Below are 18,180 nucleotides of genomic sequence, written 5' to 3'. Positions count from 1 at the left end.
GCGCGGGGGGGGAGGGGGGGGGAGGATATTGCACGAGAAGAGGTAAATTTTCTTGTTCGGGTTAATCGTAACGAGGGAAATTGAAAAATCCATTGGAATCTGGTCCCATTCTCACGCGAATGCTCGAACAAAGAATAAAACGGGGAGCCGATTTTATCATGGCGATTCCAGTGCTTTGACCCTTGTAAAAAAATATATGCCGGCTATTGCGCTCTAGCCACGTGCCCCCGTGTAGGACCTGCTGCTACGTACTTCATTACAATGGGACTCGAGGCTTGTAATAACATGACTGCACATCGGCTACTAGTGTCAGGATATCGAATAACCTCTTGGCGAGTCATTGAAAATCGGTAGTTAGATTGGCTCGATTTGCATTGAGTAACGCAACAGTTCAGTTGCGGCTTCAGTTCTCGTTGTTCGTAAAGTCGGCTGAGTCTGCTGAAGCAGAATTGGAGGCTATATCGTCAGCATCTTTTGTTTCAAATGTCCATGTAGTTTGTAAGTATCTAGGAGCAACGGTACAGTCCTGCACAGGAAGGTAGGTCAGAACGTAAGACGAGTCGGTGTTTTAGTAAACCGATCGGATCGCATTTCGCCGACGGTTCGACCGTGTAAAAACCTTCGTTAACCTGGAGAACGAAGGGACGGCACAAAAATTGTGCCACTTTTCAAAGTTTCTGAATAAACTAGAGCGCGTTAAATGGCTGGTTAGAAGGTTCGCGGAGTCAAAAGGACGTAAGTCGAGTGGCGGCACGCTTGTCACCCACTTGTCCAAGTCCAAAGTGCTTGGCTGGTCGTTTGGGCTGCTCTTATGTCTTTTTGCCTCTCCTTCGTTCTCTGCTTCGCTTGGGTCTTGCCTATTGTTCTCCGGCCTTTCTTCAAACGGACATTCGGAGCGGAACCGTCTGTGCTCTGCCTAATCGGGAGCACTGACATTATGGGCATCGAGGGTATATTTCGTAAGATTGTGTATAATTATTTTTTTTTTTTAATTTTTTTTAACTATCAATCGAACCGAGGAAAAATCGACTCCTCCGCAAGTGGTTTCCGCTTCTGTAATTCTGTTACTCGTGCCGGTCGACCCGACGAGGTTTTCTCATTTGATCTGAAGCCTTATCATTTTTTGCCACTTTCACGTAAAACCAGAAGCAGAATGGCTGTCGGATTTATAATTTTTGCTCGATGGAACGAAGTGACGCGACGCAGGGGATATTTATAAGTCTGGAGAAATGGACAGTCGTGGAAATTGAACAAAGAGTCGATCGGTTAGGTACGGCGAACGACTGAGAGGATCCGCACGAAATGATCGCGAGGTCATAGAAATCAGCGAACCAAGAATTTCACTAGCATTCAGTCAAATGACTATGACGGACTCATTTCGTCGGAAGATACTTGTCGTCCGCGGGAACTGCGACGAATTCCCTCTTTAGGAACCCACTGGCGGAACGAGCAAGTTAATTGTAAATTCACGAATACAATTTACTCGAGTGCTTGTTTGGTTTCTCTAAAGCTTTTTTTTTTCCTCCACTTTTTTCCCCCTGATTTACGTATCACACCGAATGTTGAGCGGTGCCGTTAGGCTGGATTTATTGTAAATCAATTTAGGCTGAGCCGTTATGTCTCCCCGAATTTTCGATGGCAGCCTGGGCAGCCAAAGCATCGATTTACGAACGAATAATGGCTGTTACGTATATTCCATTGGGCCACGTGGTAGCTGGATTCAAGTACAAAAGTCGAGTAGCTCGTCGCATTATGCAAAATTTGTCTTTAGCAACACCTCTGTGCGATATCTTGCACGGGTTCGGAATCCTGATCGGATTGGTTTAATGTTACATGGAGATTACCTCTTTTTGAATTGCAGGAGGAATACGTGGCTGAGAATATTAAGTGGACGCCAATAGATTATTTCAATAATGCTGTGGTCGTCGAATTGCTCGAAGGAAAACGGCCGCCTGGGCTTTTTCGAATTTTGGACGACGTCTGCGCCACGCTGCACAGCGGAAGTACCGGAGCAGACACCGATTTGCAGAAGGTATCGTCGCGCGTCGAATATTCCAAGTTCGCGGAAGCTTTCACATGGAAATAGCTTTTTTTCCCTTTTTTTCATTTTTCATAAATTTCATTCAATGACGTAACGTGTCTTTTTTTTTCCCTTTCAGAAATTAGCCAGTGCCGCGAGCAGTCATGCTCATTTTCAAAATACCGGCGAAGGATTCACCATTTTACATTATGCCGGTATCGTTGCTTATTCCGTCGACGGATTTAGCGACAAGAACAGGGACGTTCTTTTTCCCGATCTGATAGAACTTATGCAAACTAGCACCAAGTGCGTAATACTTTTCTTGCAAGAGGCAATGGATTCTCGTAGTTCCCTGGTCGTTTGCAAAGTCTAGTTCTTCTTCTTCATCTTTTTTGCAGTTCCCTCGTTCGTAATCTCTACCCGCAGGAGAAGGCTGCGGATACAACGAAAACGCTCAAGCCTCGACCTACCACGGCTGGTAGTAAAATTCGTAGTCAGGCAAGTCGTCTGGTTGGCCAGTTAATGAAGTGCACGCCGCATTATATACGTTGCATCAAACCGAACGAGACGAAAAGGCCTAAAGACTGGGACCAGCTCAGAGTGAAGCATCAGGTATGAATGTGATAATGGCAAATGCCTTGAGAGATCAGCGTAGCTTTTGCTAAAGAACTTGGTGACTCTGTGATCGTTGTGGTTTCAGGTGGAATATTTGGGTCTCAAAGAAAATATACGAGTACGTAGAGCTGGTTTCGCGTACAGAAGACCGTTCGCCAAGTTTCTTCACAGATACGCCATATTGACGAAGGAAACATGGCCGCAGTGGACAGGCGACACGAAACAAGGCGTGGAGTGGATATTGGCGAGTGTACAAATGGACAGAAGGCAGTATCAGTTAGGAAAAACGAAATTATTTATTAAGGCACCGGAAAGCGTGAGTCTTCTTGAATTTTGTTCTACTGCGTCGGTGCAAATCAGATTTCATAATGGGATTGTTGCCCCTCTAGTTGTTCATGCTGGAAGAGGCGAGAGACCGGAAGTACAACACGCACGCTCGAGTGATACAGAAAGCGTTCAAAAAGTATTTTGCTAGGAAGAAGCAAGAGAAGGAAAAACAGGAAGCTGCCAATTTGTTCTTCAGTCGCAAGCAACGTAGACGTGGAAGTGTCAACAGGAATTTCGTAGGTGATTACATTGGTCTCGATGGTAAACCGCAGACTATGAATCTGATTGGTAGAAGAGAAAAGGTTTTCTTTGCTGAGGTGGTTAAGAAGTATGATAGAAGATTTAAGGTGAGAGTTTGATCAACAGGCGCATCCTTCCTGCCGCTTGAAATTAGTTATAAAACTTCAATTATGTAATTTATCGTTTAGGTGTGCAGAAGGGATCTCATACTAACTGGAAAGTGTCTGTTTCTTATTGGTAGAGAACAAATAAAAAAGGGGCCTGAAAAGGGTAAATCGATTCAGGTAATCAAGAGGAAGTTGCCTTTTGATCAGATTAGTCACGTATCCCTGAGCACGCTTCAGGTAAGTTTCATCAATTTGGAAGAAGTATCATTGATAATTCATTATACACGGTTGGACACGGTTGCTTTAGTTTGTCGTGCGGTTTAATAATCCAGCGACCACATTGCGAAAGTCACGAAACGGAAACAACAACGTTGGGGTCGTGTATCACGTTCAGAGAAAGTCATTGAAATAGAATTATTTTTGTCTTATGTACAGACTGTCTTCGAATATATGTATAATTGATGGGGATCTGGTAAATAAGTTAATTTATTTCACTCATAAAATTGAGTGCGTCGATGCATCCGCGAAATGTCAGTGAATGTCAACCGATTAGATTATTCTTCTGGATTTTGATTTATGATGGTGTATCTGCTATCTGTTATCGATTATTAATACTTATTACGTTTCAGGATGACTTTGTGATAATTCACACAAGAGAAGATTACGCTAGCTTACTGGAGCTTGTCTTTAAGACTGAGTTTCTCTCTATTCTTAGTAAAAAGTACTTGGCTGAGACCACCCATTCGTTGAACATCAAGTTCAACAATAAGTGAGCATTAATTGTGCCTAATGCGTATCTAGAAAGTTTTAACATGTTTTAATGGTTTTTTCTTCTCTTTTTCACAGCATAGAATTTAAGGTAAAAAAGGAAGGCTGGGGCGGTGGCGGTACCAGAGAAGTTAAATTTGTTCAGGCAGATATTGGCGACCAAGAAGTACTAAAACCTCATGGTAAAGTCTTAAGTGTTACTGTCGGCAAGGGTTTACTCAGCACTACCAGTAAGTTAATTATTTTATTACGTCAAATTGGTCGGGCGTGTCGTATCTTATCGTAGGCTAACTGATTCGATTTATGTTTTGACTCAGAGCCGAGTCCGAATCGAGCATCGACAATGTCCATACCTCAATCTTATAAGTCTAAAACGGAAGCCCATCCTGGTGCGCAGCCCTTAAAATCAGCTCTGAAAATACCAAGTCGTCCTGCTCCGCGTTCTACTGTAAATCAGCAACGACCAGCAGCACCAGTCGGTCATCAGAAATCATCATCAAAGCCCGGTTCACTACCGAACAGACCAATATTGCCAGTAACGTCAGGCTCGACAGCGGCAGTTGGCGTCGGTGCTGCTGGGTTTGTAGCCAATAACGTCAAACCAAACTTACCAGCTAATAGACCAAACGTTAAGGCGAATCAAGTACAGAAAACAAAGAAGTCCGATATAAAGGAACCAAGTAAGCTTCAGAACATTTCGTTGCCGGTGATGGGAATGTTCACGAATCCTGGCGGTGGCCCGCGGGGTGAGTAATGAATAATTCAATAAAAAATTCTTCTTTATCAGTACTAACCGTTTACGTAACTTAATGACTGTATTACTGGTTTTTTTTTAAGGTTTGGTAAAAGCTCCCCCACCACCGTCCGACCCAGCACCCCCGAATCAACCAACTGTTCATGGAGCGTTCAGGCTCCCACCGATCGGGGGTGGTGATTACAACACTGTCAGTACTAACTCTCATAATAAGGAAAGAATGACTAGTAATATTCCGGAAACAAGGCCATCTACCAACGACGCCGGAAATGCAGTTGCAAGTACGAGGGGCTGGGAAAGACCTTTGCCACCTACGCAAAGTTTACACCCACCCTCTCACAAACCGCCCACTCCCAGTTTACCAAAAGTGAAAGCTCTCTATGATTATAATCCTCAGGATCTCGACGAGCTGGGTTTTAAAGAAGGGGAAGTCATTGAGGTGTTGAGAGAACGTAAGTTTTTCAATTTCACAATACATATTCTCTGTTACTATAACGAAAAAATATTTTTTAATGGCTTACAAGCTTTTTCATTAACTTTATAGACGATGGCGGCTGGTGGCAAGGAAGGTTGAAGGGTAAAATTGGTCTCCTCCCATCGAATTACGTTAAAAAAGTATAATCTGGCATTTAAGTCTGTTCTACGAGGCGTGGTATCCATAAAAGCAGACTCTCTAAATTTAGATATCGTTTTCGCTCATGTTGTATATAATGATTTTGTATTTTTTTTTTTAACTTTCAATCAATTGCTATGAATGTACATGCACGATTCGTCGAACTTGAATGTTTAATTCAGTATACTGCCACATATATAACCAAATTATACCAGTTAGTCATGCTTCGTTAAGACAATGGATACATTAGACCTAGATTACGGGAAGTATTAATTACTGCTAAGTGGTATATTGCTTAAACAATGACGCCACACTTATTATTTGTTTATACGTACCTGATAGTGAATCTAAAGCTGAATTGTTCAGTGGCAGGCAGATATACATCGAATTGTTGTGTGAACACGGTGTTCTATACGTTCAATCCGTCTTACGATCGTTGGATAAAATATTGATTGATTGATTGGTTATTCAATGTAACAGGTGCGTCTATCTTGTTTTGCATGAACTTACCAACATATATGAAGGATTATACAACAGTTAAAATGCCATAGCTTTGCGAATAAGTTTATTCGCTGATTCCAAAGATAGATTATATGATTAACTGATAAGAGTGTGTTAATTGTTGTTTCAAAATTATTTGCACGTTTCTATACCCGCATAATGTTATTCCTTGTTTCTTTTGAACCAACGATGAAATATTGTATTTAATATTCGGTATCTTGTTCTTAATCGATAACGAATCGTGAACTTTCAGTAGCATAGCAGAGGTGAGCGAGGTAAAAAAAAATCCATACATTTTTGTTGTATGGGAAAGAATCGAAAACACTGAAATTGTATAATATCAACGCAGATTTCTGTGCAACTCTAGTAATTTATGGTTTTCATTGTATCTTTATCCTGAAATGGTTAATTATTTGACATGAAGGAACCACGATTCACATACCCGGCGAGCCGTGAAGCTATAAACCAGTCAACGTAAACTGAAAATAATAACGTATAAAAGAGCAGGTAATCAACTTGCAAATATTGCGTTAAAGGTCTCAGAAGTCATTTATCAACGGCGTGTACACGTTTATATGATGATTGTATATAAATTTACTGCCATTGATAAATCTTTGTTAATAAAACCATTACCAAAGTTAAAATTTCTAAATCTTTCTTCCCAAACCCAAACCCAAGTAGGTACAAGAGTCAGGAAACAGTCGAGGAAATAAATTTTAATGTTAATTTAATTTCAAGTGTTTGGCAACCTCAAGCTAATTTCATAGAAGAAAACATCGAATGCGTTGTCTATCAGTTACGAGAAATAAGTCAGTTTATTCGTTCTACCTTTTACAAACATCCAGTACTGGTAGATGGTTCCAGTTTTATTTCTTTTAGTACCTGCGGTCGCTAGAGTTTCTAGCCAGGACTCGTAAGCGGCTAATTGTCAGTAATTTGAAGACCAACACCGTAAATCGAACCTTCGATTTTCGCGTAACTACTTTAATTTTAATCTGACCTTCATAGGTCTTAACCGTCGACTTGGAGCCAATAAAAGCCAGCGAAAAATTTTTACTTTGTCAATTAAAATTTTTTTTCAGCTACAAGAGATACACATCAAAGATCTTCATTAAACAGTTGCAATTTCTTATTAGAGGCTCTCCTGTAAATTCCTGAAGCACATTCCCATCAATCCTTCAAGCAATCATAAATTTTCTCACAAGCGTAGAATCGATTTGATCCAATTCCTTAAAGTCGTTGCCAATGAAGTTTCGATAGCAACAGCCACTTCGCACCCTGTACTTAAGGAAAGGGTAACCAACGATTAAAAAATATCTATTATTACCCCCCTATCTGAAGGGTGGCGCGGGTACAAGGCTAACCAAGTTCTTATAAAGAGTTGTTTTTCCTCCCAACCTCTTTATTCTACCAGAACCTCAGTGTTAAGTTTTTCACATGTTCACATAAGATAGTAGCTGAAGTTCATTGTCCCGTTGCACGGGAATCAGTAAGGATGCACCGTAACAATGGAGATGAAGATGATCGCTATCGTGATCAAGTACAGGGCAATATATTCAAAGTACAACAAGACAAAGCTAATACAAACGGTGGGGCAAATAAGCCTGCTGTCTTCTTGGGCACGCACGGTCGTTTTGAAGAAGAAGCAGTGAGAGTAGCGCCCAAGTACGAAAGGAAAAATCAGTTCAGCTACAACGAGGATCGACCACCTGAAATCGACGCGAAGCTTCTGGACGAGCACGATCACTTTTACGACGACACGAAGGCGCTGCTTGTACTTTTCCAAATAATGGGCGTGATGCCCATACAACGCGGACAGGGTAAGTCCAGTCTTTGCCAGAGAGAAATGATTAATTTAACATGTACTTCTAAAAATGATTTAGGTGTGACGACTTTTGAGTGGACTTCACCAGCAACGCTTTACGCATTTTGCCTGTGGATCGCTGAAACAGTCATTGTCATTTTGGTTGGCCGTGAACGTATCGAGAATACTCTCGAACCTGGAAAGCCCTTCGATGAATACATATACAATATAATTTTTCTGTGCATTCTGGCACCACACTTTTTATTACCAGTAGCGTCCTGGACCTACGCCGACGAAGTGGCAAAGTACAAAAATATGTGGACGCACTATCAGGTAATAGATTTAAAAAAGGTTCATACAGTCCAGTGTCAGAACGACTCAGATACAACGTTCCGAATTGTTTTAGTTGAGATACTACAAAGTCACAGGATCAACTCTGGAATATCCCAATCTCAAAAGAATGTGCGTCTCTCTCTGTTTGGCTTCCTGGATAATATCCATTGTCGTAGTAGTTTCTCAATTTTATCTCCAGCCTGGTTTTACAATGTGGCACACGTCCGCTTACTATCATATAATAGCCATGCTTGACTGTCTCTGCGCCTTGTGGTGGATAAACTGTACAGCCATAGGCAGCGCCTCAAAGGGGTTAGCTCTCAATCTTCACAAGGTAATTTAAAAAAAAAATCATCAGTCTACATAATGAGAAGGATAAAATTCTATATTAATTAATATTTTAAAGGCTCTAGAGAATACAGGCTCGGCAGCATTACTTGTCGAATATAGAAGCCTTTGGCTTGATCTGAGTCATATGATGCAACAGCTTGGGAAAGCTTATGCGAATATGTACGGTGAGCCATATGCCAATGACAATAATAAAAAAAGCTTTAATTCGTGTAATCCATGTTATTGAGAACATCTCCTCGCAGGTATATACTGTCTCATAATGTTCGTGACGACGATTATCGCCGGTTACGGTGCATTTTCTGAAATCCTAGATCATGGCTTCAGTTTGAAGGAATTAGGCTTGTTCGTGATAGCCGCTTATTGTATGACGCTTCTTTATATAATATGTAACGAGGCTGATCACGCGACGCGAAAAGTCGGCTTAGAATTTCAAGAAAGATTACTCAATGTCAATCTAGCAGCCGTTGACGTTCAGACACAGAAAGAAGTAACTTACAGGATACGTCAAAGCATGAAAATCCAATCTCCTATCGGTATTAGCTCACCAATATTTTTCTTTCTTCGCAGGTAGAAATGTTTCTCGTATCCATATACAACAATCCTCCAATTTACCATCTCAATGGATACGCAGTCATTAACAGAGAGCTACTGTCAAGCGTACGTAACCTATTTATCGATTACATTGCGCTATTCTATAAATTCCTAAATTATATTTACATTATTTTACAGAGCATAGCGACAATGGCTACTTATTGGGTCGTACTGATGCAATTTAAATTGTCCCTGATTCGTCGAACCGTACAAACCAGTTTTGTCGACACGTCGAGTGCGAAGAATTTGACTTAGCTTACTGCAACTTAACAATCAATTGTCTACTGTTTCCTATCGACCCGGTCGCATTAGACTCGATTCCGTTTAATTGGCTACGTTGCTTTTGAAATTACTACACTGTAAGGTGACTTGGATTTGTCGAAAAAGGAATAACGTGCCAGCATGGTGCAGTGGTGGCTGTGATATCGCAATAATTGAACTATATTAATTCGGTTTTACAGTACTTTATTGGTTCTTACTTGGCTAAACGGATATTGCGGTGATGTATTCGACGAATTCGACTTGGCGTTTCGCTTATCCGCATGCGCAGAAACCTTTGAAAGGACTTCTGGCATTGTGGATGGAAACTATTAGGCAACTAGAGCCTCGGCAAGAATGATGCTTATCATTGGTAAACGTAATCAGTTTCTATAACATGGCTTACATAATTTAAAAAACCGACGTAACGATTACGAATAAACGTATAAACAATTGTATATGACATAAATATATGCATATGTATATCCTCGTATACATGCGGAGTGGTAATTTTTTTCCCTAAAACTGTCAAATAAGAATTTCCACGCATAAGAACACTGCGTGGTCATATTATCACTGAGCATGATAAATTATAATAGTTTTTCTTATCGCCTCTATTACTATTTCATTCGCGTCTATACGCATCGCTGTGATTTTGAATTATTTATCACGTACACATATACATCATCTTAGACGTTGCAACACGACAGTTTTCCATTGATAAGACAGAGACGAAAGAAAAAATCGTTAGGCACTGGAATAGTAAAGTATCATAAAGACAATACAACCTTACAATCTCACATATGTGTATTATCCAATGATATATTCATTTTTCGCATATCGAGATAAAGGAGTAAACACGACACCAAAACTTCAAACGAATTAGATATCCGCGCTTCTATATATATATATATACGGCTTAAAAAAATTAAATTTACATATCTATCCAATCATAACAATTAGAAAAGCATAAGAATTCGCTATTTACAACAATTACGACTGTCTCTTTCCATACACATGATTGCCACGTATTGTTTGCTTTTTTAAATTTATTTCCTTGTCATAAATCGCTCATTGTACTTTTAAACTAATAATCACTCGTATAATCATTTTCCCTTTCTCAGGTGGAGTGTTGAACCTTGAACTTTCCCTCTCTAATTCATCCACGTCATTCTATAGATATCGACTGAGCAGTGTAAACATTTAATATATCAGTTGTCACGCGTGCTATTGGTTCTACAGTCTGTGGTATATTTTTTCATAGTATAATAACAATAACACGTAGTAAACGTAACACAGCGAGTACAAATGTTAATGTTGATAAGAACAGATATGGAGGATTTAGCAGGATTCAACACTGCACAGTTAGTTTTATAACTTTGCTTAGATTAAGAGTAACTTTCGCAGCTTCACTTGAATGGCATAGTTAAATGACTGCGATACGTACGCAACCTATTAAAGCTTTTACAATGTACTATCACGTAGTACGTTATATTATAATGTGTGTATGCATTATGGAGTGTGAATGATGATAAATATAAAACTAAAAATCGACACAGTAAGGGGGAAGGAAGTATTAAACTAACAGAAATTACAGATAAAAGTCAATTTGATATATAAATTATAGAAAAATTGACATTTCTATCCTATACGTTTTATAAGTTGTCCCATGTCAATTATTTTTTTCAAAAATTTCATGATTTTTGAATCTTAGGTATTGATATACAATCATGTAAGACTCATGTCATATAGCACATTCTTTAATGTGATGCATTGTATGCATTAAGGTGAGAATTTTATTATTCAAAATATCTTGTTTCCTTGTAAGTGTTATTTTATTTTCCTTACGCCACTCGTCTAGACTCTTTAATAATTTTTAATATGCGACACGTACAAATGTATGCATTATTTTTCGCATTCTACTGGGATCATTTTTTTTTTTATAACTTTTGTGATCAGTATTTAATCAGTGACTTAAGTAAAACATAGTAGTATCGTATAACGGCCTCGATTGTAAATCACATCTGGGCCACCCGTACGTTTCCTGATAATAATTTAAAATCATTTTTTTGAAGTATCGCAATCATGATTCTCTGACTAAGAAATTCTGAATAACATCTGGCAATGAAACTAATAACGTTGATGCTTATCGATACAGGATGAAGTGGCGATAGTATCCTTACAGTTGGGCGACCCCTTTCTTTAAACTTTATAAAATTAATATGTATATTAGAAACTATACTGTTTAGAACAAAGAACAAAAGCATAGCATGCGAACACCATAATTCTCATAGAAAACTTTAAACACTTGGTTATTTTATGGCACAGTGCTGAGTACGTGTGTCGATCGATGAAAACAGCGCTTTGACAAGGAAAGAAAAAGAGAAAGAAATACAATCCCATCCAATTTGCATCAACAATTTTCCTATTTTCTATAAAGTGAATTCAATAAATATATTCGAATCAACGCAGTAATATATTACTATTATTAAATTGCCATTCAGGACGTACTGCAAAGCAGTGAATTGTGGATTATTCAAGTATCCTCTTTAACGATGCATCGAATAATTCTTCCATGCTTCCTTTCAACCATTTTTCTCCTTAATCATATGATCTACACTCGAAACATCTTTTTCTCATTTTAATATACCATATTAGCGCTTGTCATCTTTAACCGACACATTTTGGAGATCTATAATTCCCTCTTTGTCTTTTTTTTTTTGGTATCTTTTCACATTTTCAGCGAATAGCGGACATAACCAATTGCACGTTTCAGTTCCTTACTAGATTAGAAAATGCAAACTACCTCTTAAATCAGGATTCAATTCTCGCACCAATACAATGCCAATCCATTGTCGGCACACCTTGAATTTCAGCTAATATCGCTTTTTGTTCGATAGAAAAAAAAGGCTCAACCAAATGAGACGGACAACTTCTAACCTTTAAAATATAAAATCAGTGAATGTTCTCTGTTAATCAACGTGAAACGGTCAACGTTCGAACGTAGACTATTCGTGATTGTGTCTCAAGGCTGGCCTTGTGTTATACGTAGTACTTGTCGTTGGAAAATTCACAACTCGAAGAGTCATGTACCTGTACAAATTTAAGATTACAAACGTGTGAATCTCGATACATAAATACCATCATTCATGAAAGAGTAACGCTTTCTTGTTTATTATGTCTCCTTTTCTTTGGCAACTCCACAGCATGACGGGATATGTCTGAAATATGTTTTGAGTTAAGCTGTACTCGAGTATTATTTTACGTAGCTATCCTATTTCATCCATTATTTTAACTATTTAATATCTAAGTGCGGTATCTTTAAAACGGTATGACGTTATACATCAGTTTGATCAGTTTTTGTTCTTCATTCACTATCATTTTAAATAAGCAATAGCACACTGCAAAAGTGTTTCAGTTAAAAACATCTTACTCACCCCTGTGATAGAGAGATAATAATTAGACCCTTGATGAGAGGCTTCATTGGACGACACAATTTTTATTTCTTTGCGCTAATCCAGCCCGCGACAAGTCTCGTTCTATCTCATCATCATCCTCGATACTGTAATAAATTAACATGTATTTTTTTTAAACCAATGCATACCTGTAATAACCAATTGAAGAATTGAACTTACGCTCTTTCCTGAGTATCTAGATGATGCACTAACTCGTCTCTCTTATTAACGATGGACACTAACTCTTCAAGCAGTAAATTCTCGCGTACTTTCTGCTCCGCTGTTTTTTGCCATTCTTCGACGTTCAGTATACTTCTGAGTTCACGATTAAGTAGTTCAAAACGACGCTCGAGATCATCTTCCTTTTCTCTGTAGCAGAAAGATTCATTCTGCGTGATGCACGACGTTCCTCCATTCCAATGGTAGGAGTATAGGATATTTTTAACTTACAGTATGTTTAATTGCATCTGCCTTCTCAGTAAAGCATTCTTCTTATTTACCAGCGTAAACCAAAGAGACATGAGTCTTTCAGTTTCCTCCTCGTTATCACTTTCCATGGCGGCTCTTAATTCCTTTTCCAGTTTACCAGCCTGTATATCTATTTGATTCTGTTCCCTCTCAAGAGCTTCTAGTTCGTTTTGTATATACGTTGTCATGTCCTTGCCCAGCTGTAATACCAAAGACAATGGGATCGATACAATATATCTAACGGTATGACGCAATGTTCTTTTTAGCTATCGCATGACTCACTCCTCTGAGAGTATAAGGGCTTCCGTCGGGACTGCTTCTCTCTGGCGAAATCCTTTCAATTATCTTCGAGAAAGAGTATAAAGGTGATCCACTTTTCTTATCAGCTTCAGCTGTGCTTGCATTTGGTAATACGTTACCGTTGTGCTCAGACTATTAAAAGAATACGCACTATATTTAATCAGACAAGAAACAAATGGACCGGCGAGGAAAGATTCGATTCATTAAAATATACTTACTTTGATACTCAGTCTGTCGCCAGGAGTAGAAGGAGTCACGCTCCTTCTTGGACTATTATTCTGATCATCTATCGAACGTCTATCGCTGTTATTGTCGTCGCTGAGCTGACCGGAAGGACCATTGACTCCCATCCTAGCTTCCGCTATCAAACGTCTGGCTCTCTCACGTAATTGCTGCTGTCTGTCGTCTTCATTCTGGGGCTAAAATATGATAAAGGTTACATAAAATTCTATATTAGATGTGCTCTTGTAGGTATGACATTGAATTTAAAAAACTTCACCTCAACCGGACTGGTTGTAGCGGATGTGGTTGTGGTAGGTTTCGCTTGATTCCTCGCTTGTTCCAGAAGTTGTCTCGCTCTTTCTCTGAGCTCATCGTGTCTCGTTACTAATGGCTGTTGTAAACAATTCAATAAATATACTAGCAGATGGAATTTTATTAAAGATAATTAAACCTATTACATGTTGCGAACGTTGATCACCGTGCGACGGCGACGTGCCACGACATTCCGAACTACCGCGACTTCCTCTGTCAGTCGATTGCGCGGAATCCTGTGAGAAATTTATAAGTATATATAGTCGAATTAAATAAATGTTTATCAACATTTTGGGACTATGGATACTAACGTCTCGAATAGATGTTTGCGATTTTGACATCGAAATTGACCATTTATCATCGACAATTTGAATATTCTCATCCTCGTCATCAGATCCAAATGGATCAGTAAGTTGTCGACGTGTCATGAGAATTGGACGTTGCTGTACAGGCGCTGACCGCGGCGGAGATTTACTCTACGAAGAAGACGTATGATTATTTTTCATCAACAAAGAAATCAGTGGATGATTCTTGAAATAAGTGGAAAAGAACCTTCTCTCTGGCAGCGTATTTTTCCTTGGTCGGTGACAGAACTTTGCCGAGGATGCTCTTCGAACTAGCGAATATAATATCTTTAACATCCTTGACGCTAGATGGTGATCGATCTTTGTTAGACTGATCGTGATCTTGATTGTCCATATTCAGACTGAGATGTAACTTATTTTTTAAGGAATCAATAGTAATATCTTCCTTCTTGGTATCAAATGGATTTGATCTAAAACGTAGTGATTATCTCAGTACAATATAAGAGACGAGTTTTCCATTATAAAGCAAATTAATTACTCAAATTACCGTCTGTTTCTTTCGACCTTATTGTTTCGCTGCTCAGTTTGCTCTTTGTTACGCAAATTTATGATTTCTTGTCCAAACAATTGTACACTAACGTCGGTATTATTATCCGTGTTGAAACGGCCGATCATATACGAAGATTCATCGGTTGTCTTGCCTATCTGATGTACCTATACAAGAATTATGTTGTTACTGGATGTTTATCTAGTAGTGTTATTTAGCTCCTTTACCATTATGTGTGTACGTAGTAAAAGAAATACCTCAAGCTCGTGGCCCGTAAAGTGCGCTCGCAATTGGTACAAATATGTCATCACAGCTAATTTGTCAGGTACGGTCAAAACATCCATATCAGCTGGTTCTATTACCCTAGGAATTCCCAATGCTTCGCCAGCATCGAATGCCTTCTTGCAGTTACCTTTGACATCATGTGGCAATAACGCGTCCACGTCACTGGAATGCGCATCGTTAAAAATAGAACACTAGCCGGTAGACCAATTGAGCTATACTCCAAGTATTTTCTCTTGAACAAAACGCTTAAGAATTTGCTAATACTAAATTCGACAGAGGTCTCAACGATTAATGGAGTGTCTTTTTTCGAAAATTAATTGGCGTAAGCCCAGAGTTCTTTATGAATAATATTGTTATTTGCATGACGGAAGCCTATTCGAAAATATCGGAAAATTTGACGTTGCAAAGTGTGTAGTCGTCACAGAAACAAAATATATAGAGTAACTTTGCGAAACGTACATAAGGTCGGGCCTAAAGTGATGAATGATCGCGCAGAAGGCCATTCCGTTACGCCACGACGTTGTCAAATTTGTTACTTTCACACCAGGATAGTCCTTGGTCACATCTTTGCACCATTCCAATAAATCTTGACCTGGTGTTGTTTCCTTTAATTTTGGAACATTCATCCCACTTTTCTTCAGCTCTAATGGTTGCAGAGGCAATCTCATAATGCTGTGCTCGATGTTTTTACTGAAAACGTAATACCTATGTGACTAAAGCTTGTGCATGGCGCTTTTTAATTTAATTTACACGAAATTTTTCTCGACGAGTTAAAAAGCAGATTAGACGTACTCGTTTTCCGCGGCTATTTCGTCATTTACTGGAGATTTTTCCGTTGGTGGCTCGTTAATGCTTCCAGTCATGCTAATATCTTGTAATATATTCTCATTCTCGTTTACTGGTGTTGTTTCATCCTTTGATAGACTAGCCACTATTTTAATTAAAATTGTATGAGTTTCATCCAATTATATTTATATTAATAGTAAATGCACTTGATGCTAATATTAATCTTACCACTTATTGGAGTACTGGGTAATTCACTTTCTGTGAGACTACTAGTTAATAAGTCTAACTGAGTGGATAACTCCAAAATTTCATCTAGATTCTTGACTGACACTTCTTCGACATCCTCGGGGATGTCCTCGTTATCAAAATCATCTAATGGCGCAATGTCACTGTTATTGTTAACTGACATCAAACTGGCCATACTCTGCATATCTTCATCCCTAAAGGATTGAATAGAACATATTAATATGCATATGTGTATGCATAAACCTGAGATAATTGTCGACTGTAGAAGAGTAAGAAATACTAAGTATCTTACGTTGCTTTGCCCTCCCTCAGGAACACACAAGATAAGGTACATTCTAAAGTTGCGCTAACGATTTTCTTCGAAGTGGGTTTCAAGTCTAACTTAAGTTGTTGTTGACTAGATTCAAGCGTTGCAAATTTTTTCATATTGATATTTGTGGCTGCTACGTGACGCCTCTTACCGGTCGTTGAAACCTATTCTCAATTTTAAATTTAATTAGTTTCTTCCTGTGCAAAAAACGTATGCAACCATGATTCTTACATCTTCAATGACAAACGTCCAGTCCTTGTCTTCTAATTCATGAGTTCTGGGATCCTTGAATAGCGTCACAGAAACTGTATGATTGTCTGGTACAGCCCAACTTACTATTCCTTTTAAAGGGTCGCTCAGACATGGTTCCCATTCAACAGGTTCTGAACTGACTCTTCTACTACGTCTTGTCCATACCACACTTAATTTATTTGGGGTCCTAAATTAAAATTCATTGTATCTTGTAAATGCCATCTAAATATCTTATAGTTGCGTTATGAGGATTAAAGTATATATCTTAGCTACGATGATTCACGTATTCAGAGATAATTTGTTATAGACTAAACAGATTCAGGCGGATATAAAAATATGTAATAATAAAAAAGTATGGTTCATTATCATAGCTGACTCAACTTCCTCCTACAGAAATTTCTGAATGTCACTGCATGTAAAGCAGCTACATGTAAAGCAGCAGAAAACACTGATTCCTGACAATAAGATAATATTTTACATATTTTTCAAAACTATTTGGCTCCATTCTAAGAAAAGTTCACAACAAGTAAAAAGTATGCGGTAGAGGAATATTCCACTGTATCAAATATGTACCAAAGAAAAAAGTAGAGTTATATTTTTTGATAATTTTAATCAGTGTTATATAAATCTCAACAGAAAAAAAACAATTAAAACACTAAACAAATTTTTTAAATATAAAAGGTAAAGAATATGTAGATTAATACCTAATCGTGGATGATTACACTTGGTAAATCATTACTACTTACCATTTTGATGTTGTTTCGAGCGTGACCTCGTGATACGAAACCGTAAATTGGAACTTGGCAGCTCTTTTGTTCACTCTTTGCAATCGCTTCCAAACGGAACTCATTTTATTTTCGTTATTTAAAGACGCAGAAAATCACATAAGGGTGACGAAGGAAAAGAAACGTGACTAACTAACACGCGACACACATAGGCTAATGATTATCCGTCATTACAATGATATCGAATAAAATATTTCTCAAAAGGACATTAGGAGAAAAAGTCTACCAGGACGGTTCTATAGCACACGAGTAATTTGTCTAGCACAAAATATATTTCTATAAAAAAGAACGGATGGAGTCATAGATACGGAAACCTTTCGTTACTCATGCATTTGACATTTCTACGAAACACGTTTATGCAAACCGAGAGCTGTCTTTCTTTCACGACTAGAAATGAGAGATCCGCCTTCCTTTTCTATCTATTATGATCACTTGTCATGTCACTTTGTACACATTATTGCTCTCGATTTTATTGCCTTGCTGCTACCACTATCAGAAAGCACGTCGACTCTGTCCTATGTAATGAAACCGAATACCAAAACTCGAAATCTGTCTGTCGCGTAAGTCTGAATGAATTTCGTCCCGTGATGAAAGCCACTCTTGAGTTTATTGATCTCAGATTACA

At 38.5% G+C, this 18,180-nt stretch overlaps 3 protein-coding genes across 8 annotated transcripts in view; 2 read left to right on the top strand and 1 right to left on the bottom strand.

Moving 5' to 3' along the window:
- LOC107269817 (unconventional myosin-Ie) overlaps positions 1 to 6,589 on the top strand; it is a 21,345-nt gene extending 14,756 nt beyond the window's left edge. For both annotated transcript variants that reach the window (XM_015744084.2, XM_015744083.1), the window contains exons 11-21: positions 1,862 to 2,032; positions 2,160 to 2,326; positions 2,419 to 2,632; positions 2,721 to 2,951; positions 3,025 to 3,309; positions 3,391 to 3,546; positions 3,939 to 4,078; positions 4,156 to 4,307; positions 4,395 to 4,823; positions 4,915 to 5,283; positions 5,376 to 6,589. In XM_015744084.2, coding sequence (XP_015599570.1) covers positions 1,862 to 2,032; positions 2,160 to 2,326; positions 2,419 to 2,632; positions 2,721 to 2,951; positions 3,025 to 3,309; positions 3,391 to 3,546; positions 3,939 to 4,078; positions 4,156 to 4,307; positions 4,395 to 4,823; positions 4,915 to 5,283; positions 5,376 to 5,452 — 2,391 coding nt within the window. In that variant the 3' untranslated portion in view covers positions 5,453 to 6,589. The remainder of the gene's footprint in view (positions 1 to 1,861; positions 2,033 to 2,159; positions 2,327 to 2,418; positions 2,633 to 2,720; positions 2,952 to 3,024; positions 3,310 to 3,390; positions 3,547 to 3,938; positions 4,079 to 4,155; positions 4,308 to 4,394; positions 4,824 to 4,914; positions 5,284 to 5,375) is intronic.
- The window catches only part of LOC107269818 (EH domain-binding protein 1), a 25,199-nt gene extending 7,019 nt beyond the window's left edge, over positions 1 to 18,180 (bottom strand). The window contains exons 1-18 of one of the 2 annotated variants that reach the window (XM_015744085.2): positions 17,517 to 18,179; positions 16,750 to 16,957; positions 16,501 to 16,682; positions 16,191 to 16,402; positions 15,969 to 16,107; positions 15,636 to 15,866; positions 15,149 to 15,338; positions 14,892 to 15,058; positions 14,592 to 14,814; positions 14,351 to 14,515; positions 14,186 to 14,275; positions 14,005 to 14,118; positions 13,724 to 13,924; positions 13,488 to 13,637; positions 13,188 to 13,405; positions 12,918 to 13,106; positions 12,720 to 12,844; positions 11,206 to 12,503 (exon numbers count right to left, since the gene is read on the bottom strand). In XM_015744085.2, coding sequence (XP_015599571.1) covers positions 12,763 to 12,844; positions 12,918 to 13,106; positions 13,188 to 13,405; positions 13,488 to 13,637; positions 13,724 to 13,924; positions 14,005 to 14,118; positions 14,186 to 14,275; positions 14,351 to 14,515; positions 14,592 to 14,814; positions 14,892 to 15,058; positions 15,149 to 15,338; positions 15,636 to 15,866; positions 15,969 to 16,107; positions 16,191 to 16,402; positions 16,501 to 16,682; positions 16,750 to 16,957; positions 17,517 to 17,620 — 2,865 coding nt within the window. In that variant the 5' untranslated portion in view covers positions 17,621 to 18,179 and the 3' untranslated portion in view covers positions 11,206 to 12,503; positions 12,720 to 12,762. Of the gene's footprint in view, positions 1 to 11,205; positions 12,504 to 12,719; positions 12,845 to 12,917; positions 13,107 to 13,187; positions 13,406 to 13,487; positions 13,638 to 13,723; positions 13,925 to 14,004; positions 14,119 to 14,185; positions 14,276 to 14,350; positions 14,516 to 14,591; positions 14,815 to 14,891; positions 15,059 to 15,148; positions 15,339 to 15,635; positions 15,867 to 15,968; positions 16,108 to 16,190; positions 16,403 to 16,500; positions 16,683 to 16,749; positions 16,958 to 17,516 lie in introns of those variants that run through there. The other variant, XM_025087235.1, reaches the window with a different exon arrangement.
- LOC107269820 (gustatory and odorant receptor 22-like) lies at positions 6,699 to 9,777 on the top strand. 4 transcript variants are annotated; one of them, XR_001538137.2, is made up of 7 exons: positions 6,699 to 8,082; positions 8,156 to 8,416; positions 8,489 to 8,597; positions 8,676 to 8,920; positions 9,001 to 9,090; positions 9,163 to 9,383; positions 9,486 to 9,777. XR_001538137.2 is itself a non-coding variant. In XM_015744088.2 (7 exons), exons 1-7 carry the CDS (start codon positions 7,441 to 7,443, stop codon positions 9,277 to 9,279), a joined length of 1,401 nt encoding a protein of 466 aa, XP_015599574.1. In that variant the 5' UTR covers positions 6,699 to 7,440; the 3' UTR covers positions 9,280 to 9,775. The 4 variants fall into 4 exon arrangements, 2 of the variants coding, with proteins under 2 accessions (XP_015599574.1, XP_015599573.1); XR_001538136.2 differs by having other exon boundaries at positions 9,163 to 9,388; XM_015744088.2 differs by having other exon boundaries at positions 6,699 to 7,765; positions 7,829 to 8,082; positions 9,163 to 9,775.

Source organism: Cephus cinctus, unplaced genomic scaffold, assembly GCF_000341935.2.
Source record: "Cephus cinctus unplaced genomic scaffold, Ccin1 Ccin1_scaffold0690, whole genome shotgun sequence".
Lineage (NCBI taxonomy): Eukaryota > Metazoa > Arthropoda > Insecta > Hymenoptera > Cephidae > Cephus > Cephus cinctus.
The sequence above is the reverse complement of the archived record's forward strand: the minus strand, read 5'-3'. Positions and strand labels throughout refer to the sequence as shown.

Excerpts from the sequence above, each read along its gene's own strand:
- LOC107269820 (XM_015744087.2), top strand. The coding sequence starts at position 7,441 with ATGCACCGTAACAATGGAGATGAAGATGATCGCTATCGTGATCAAGTA. Across the intron at positions 8,417-8,488 it reads TAGCTCTCAATCTTCACAAG|GCTCTAGAGAATACAGGCTC; the intron begins GTAATTTAAAAA and ends AATATTTTAAAG. Across the intron at positions 8,921-9,000 it reads ACGTTCAGACACAGAAAGAA|GTAGAAATGTTTCTCGTATC; the intron begins GTAACTTACAGG and ends CTTTCTTCGCAG.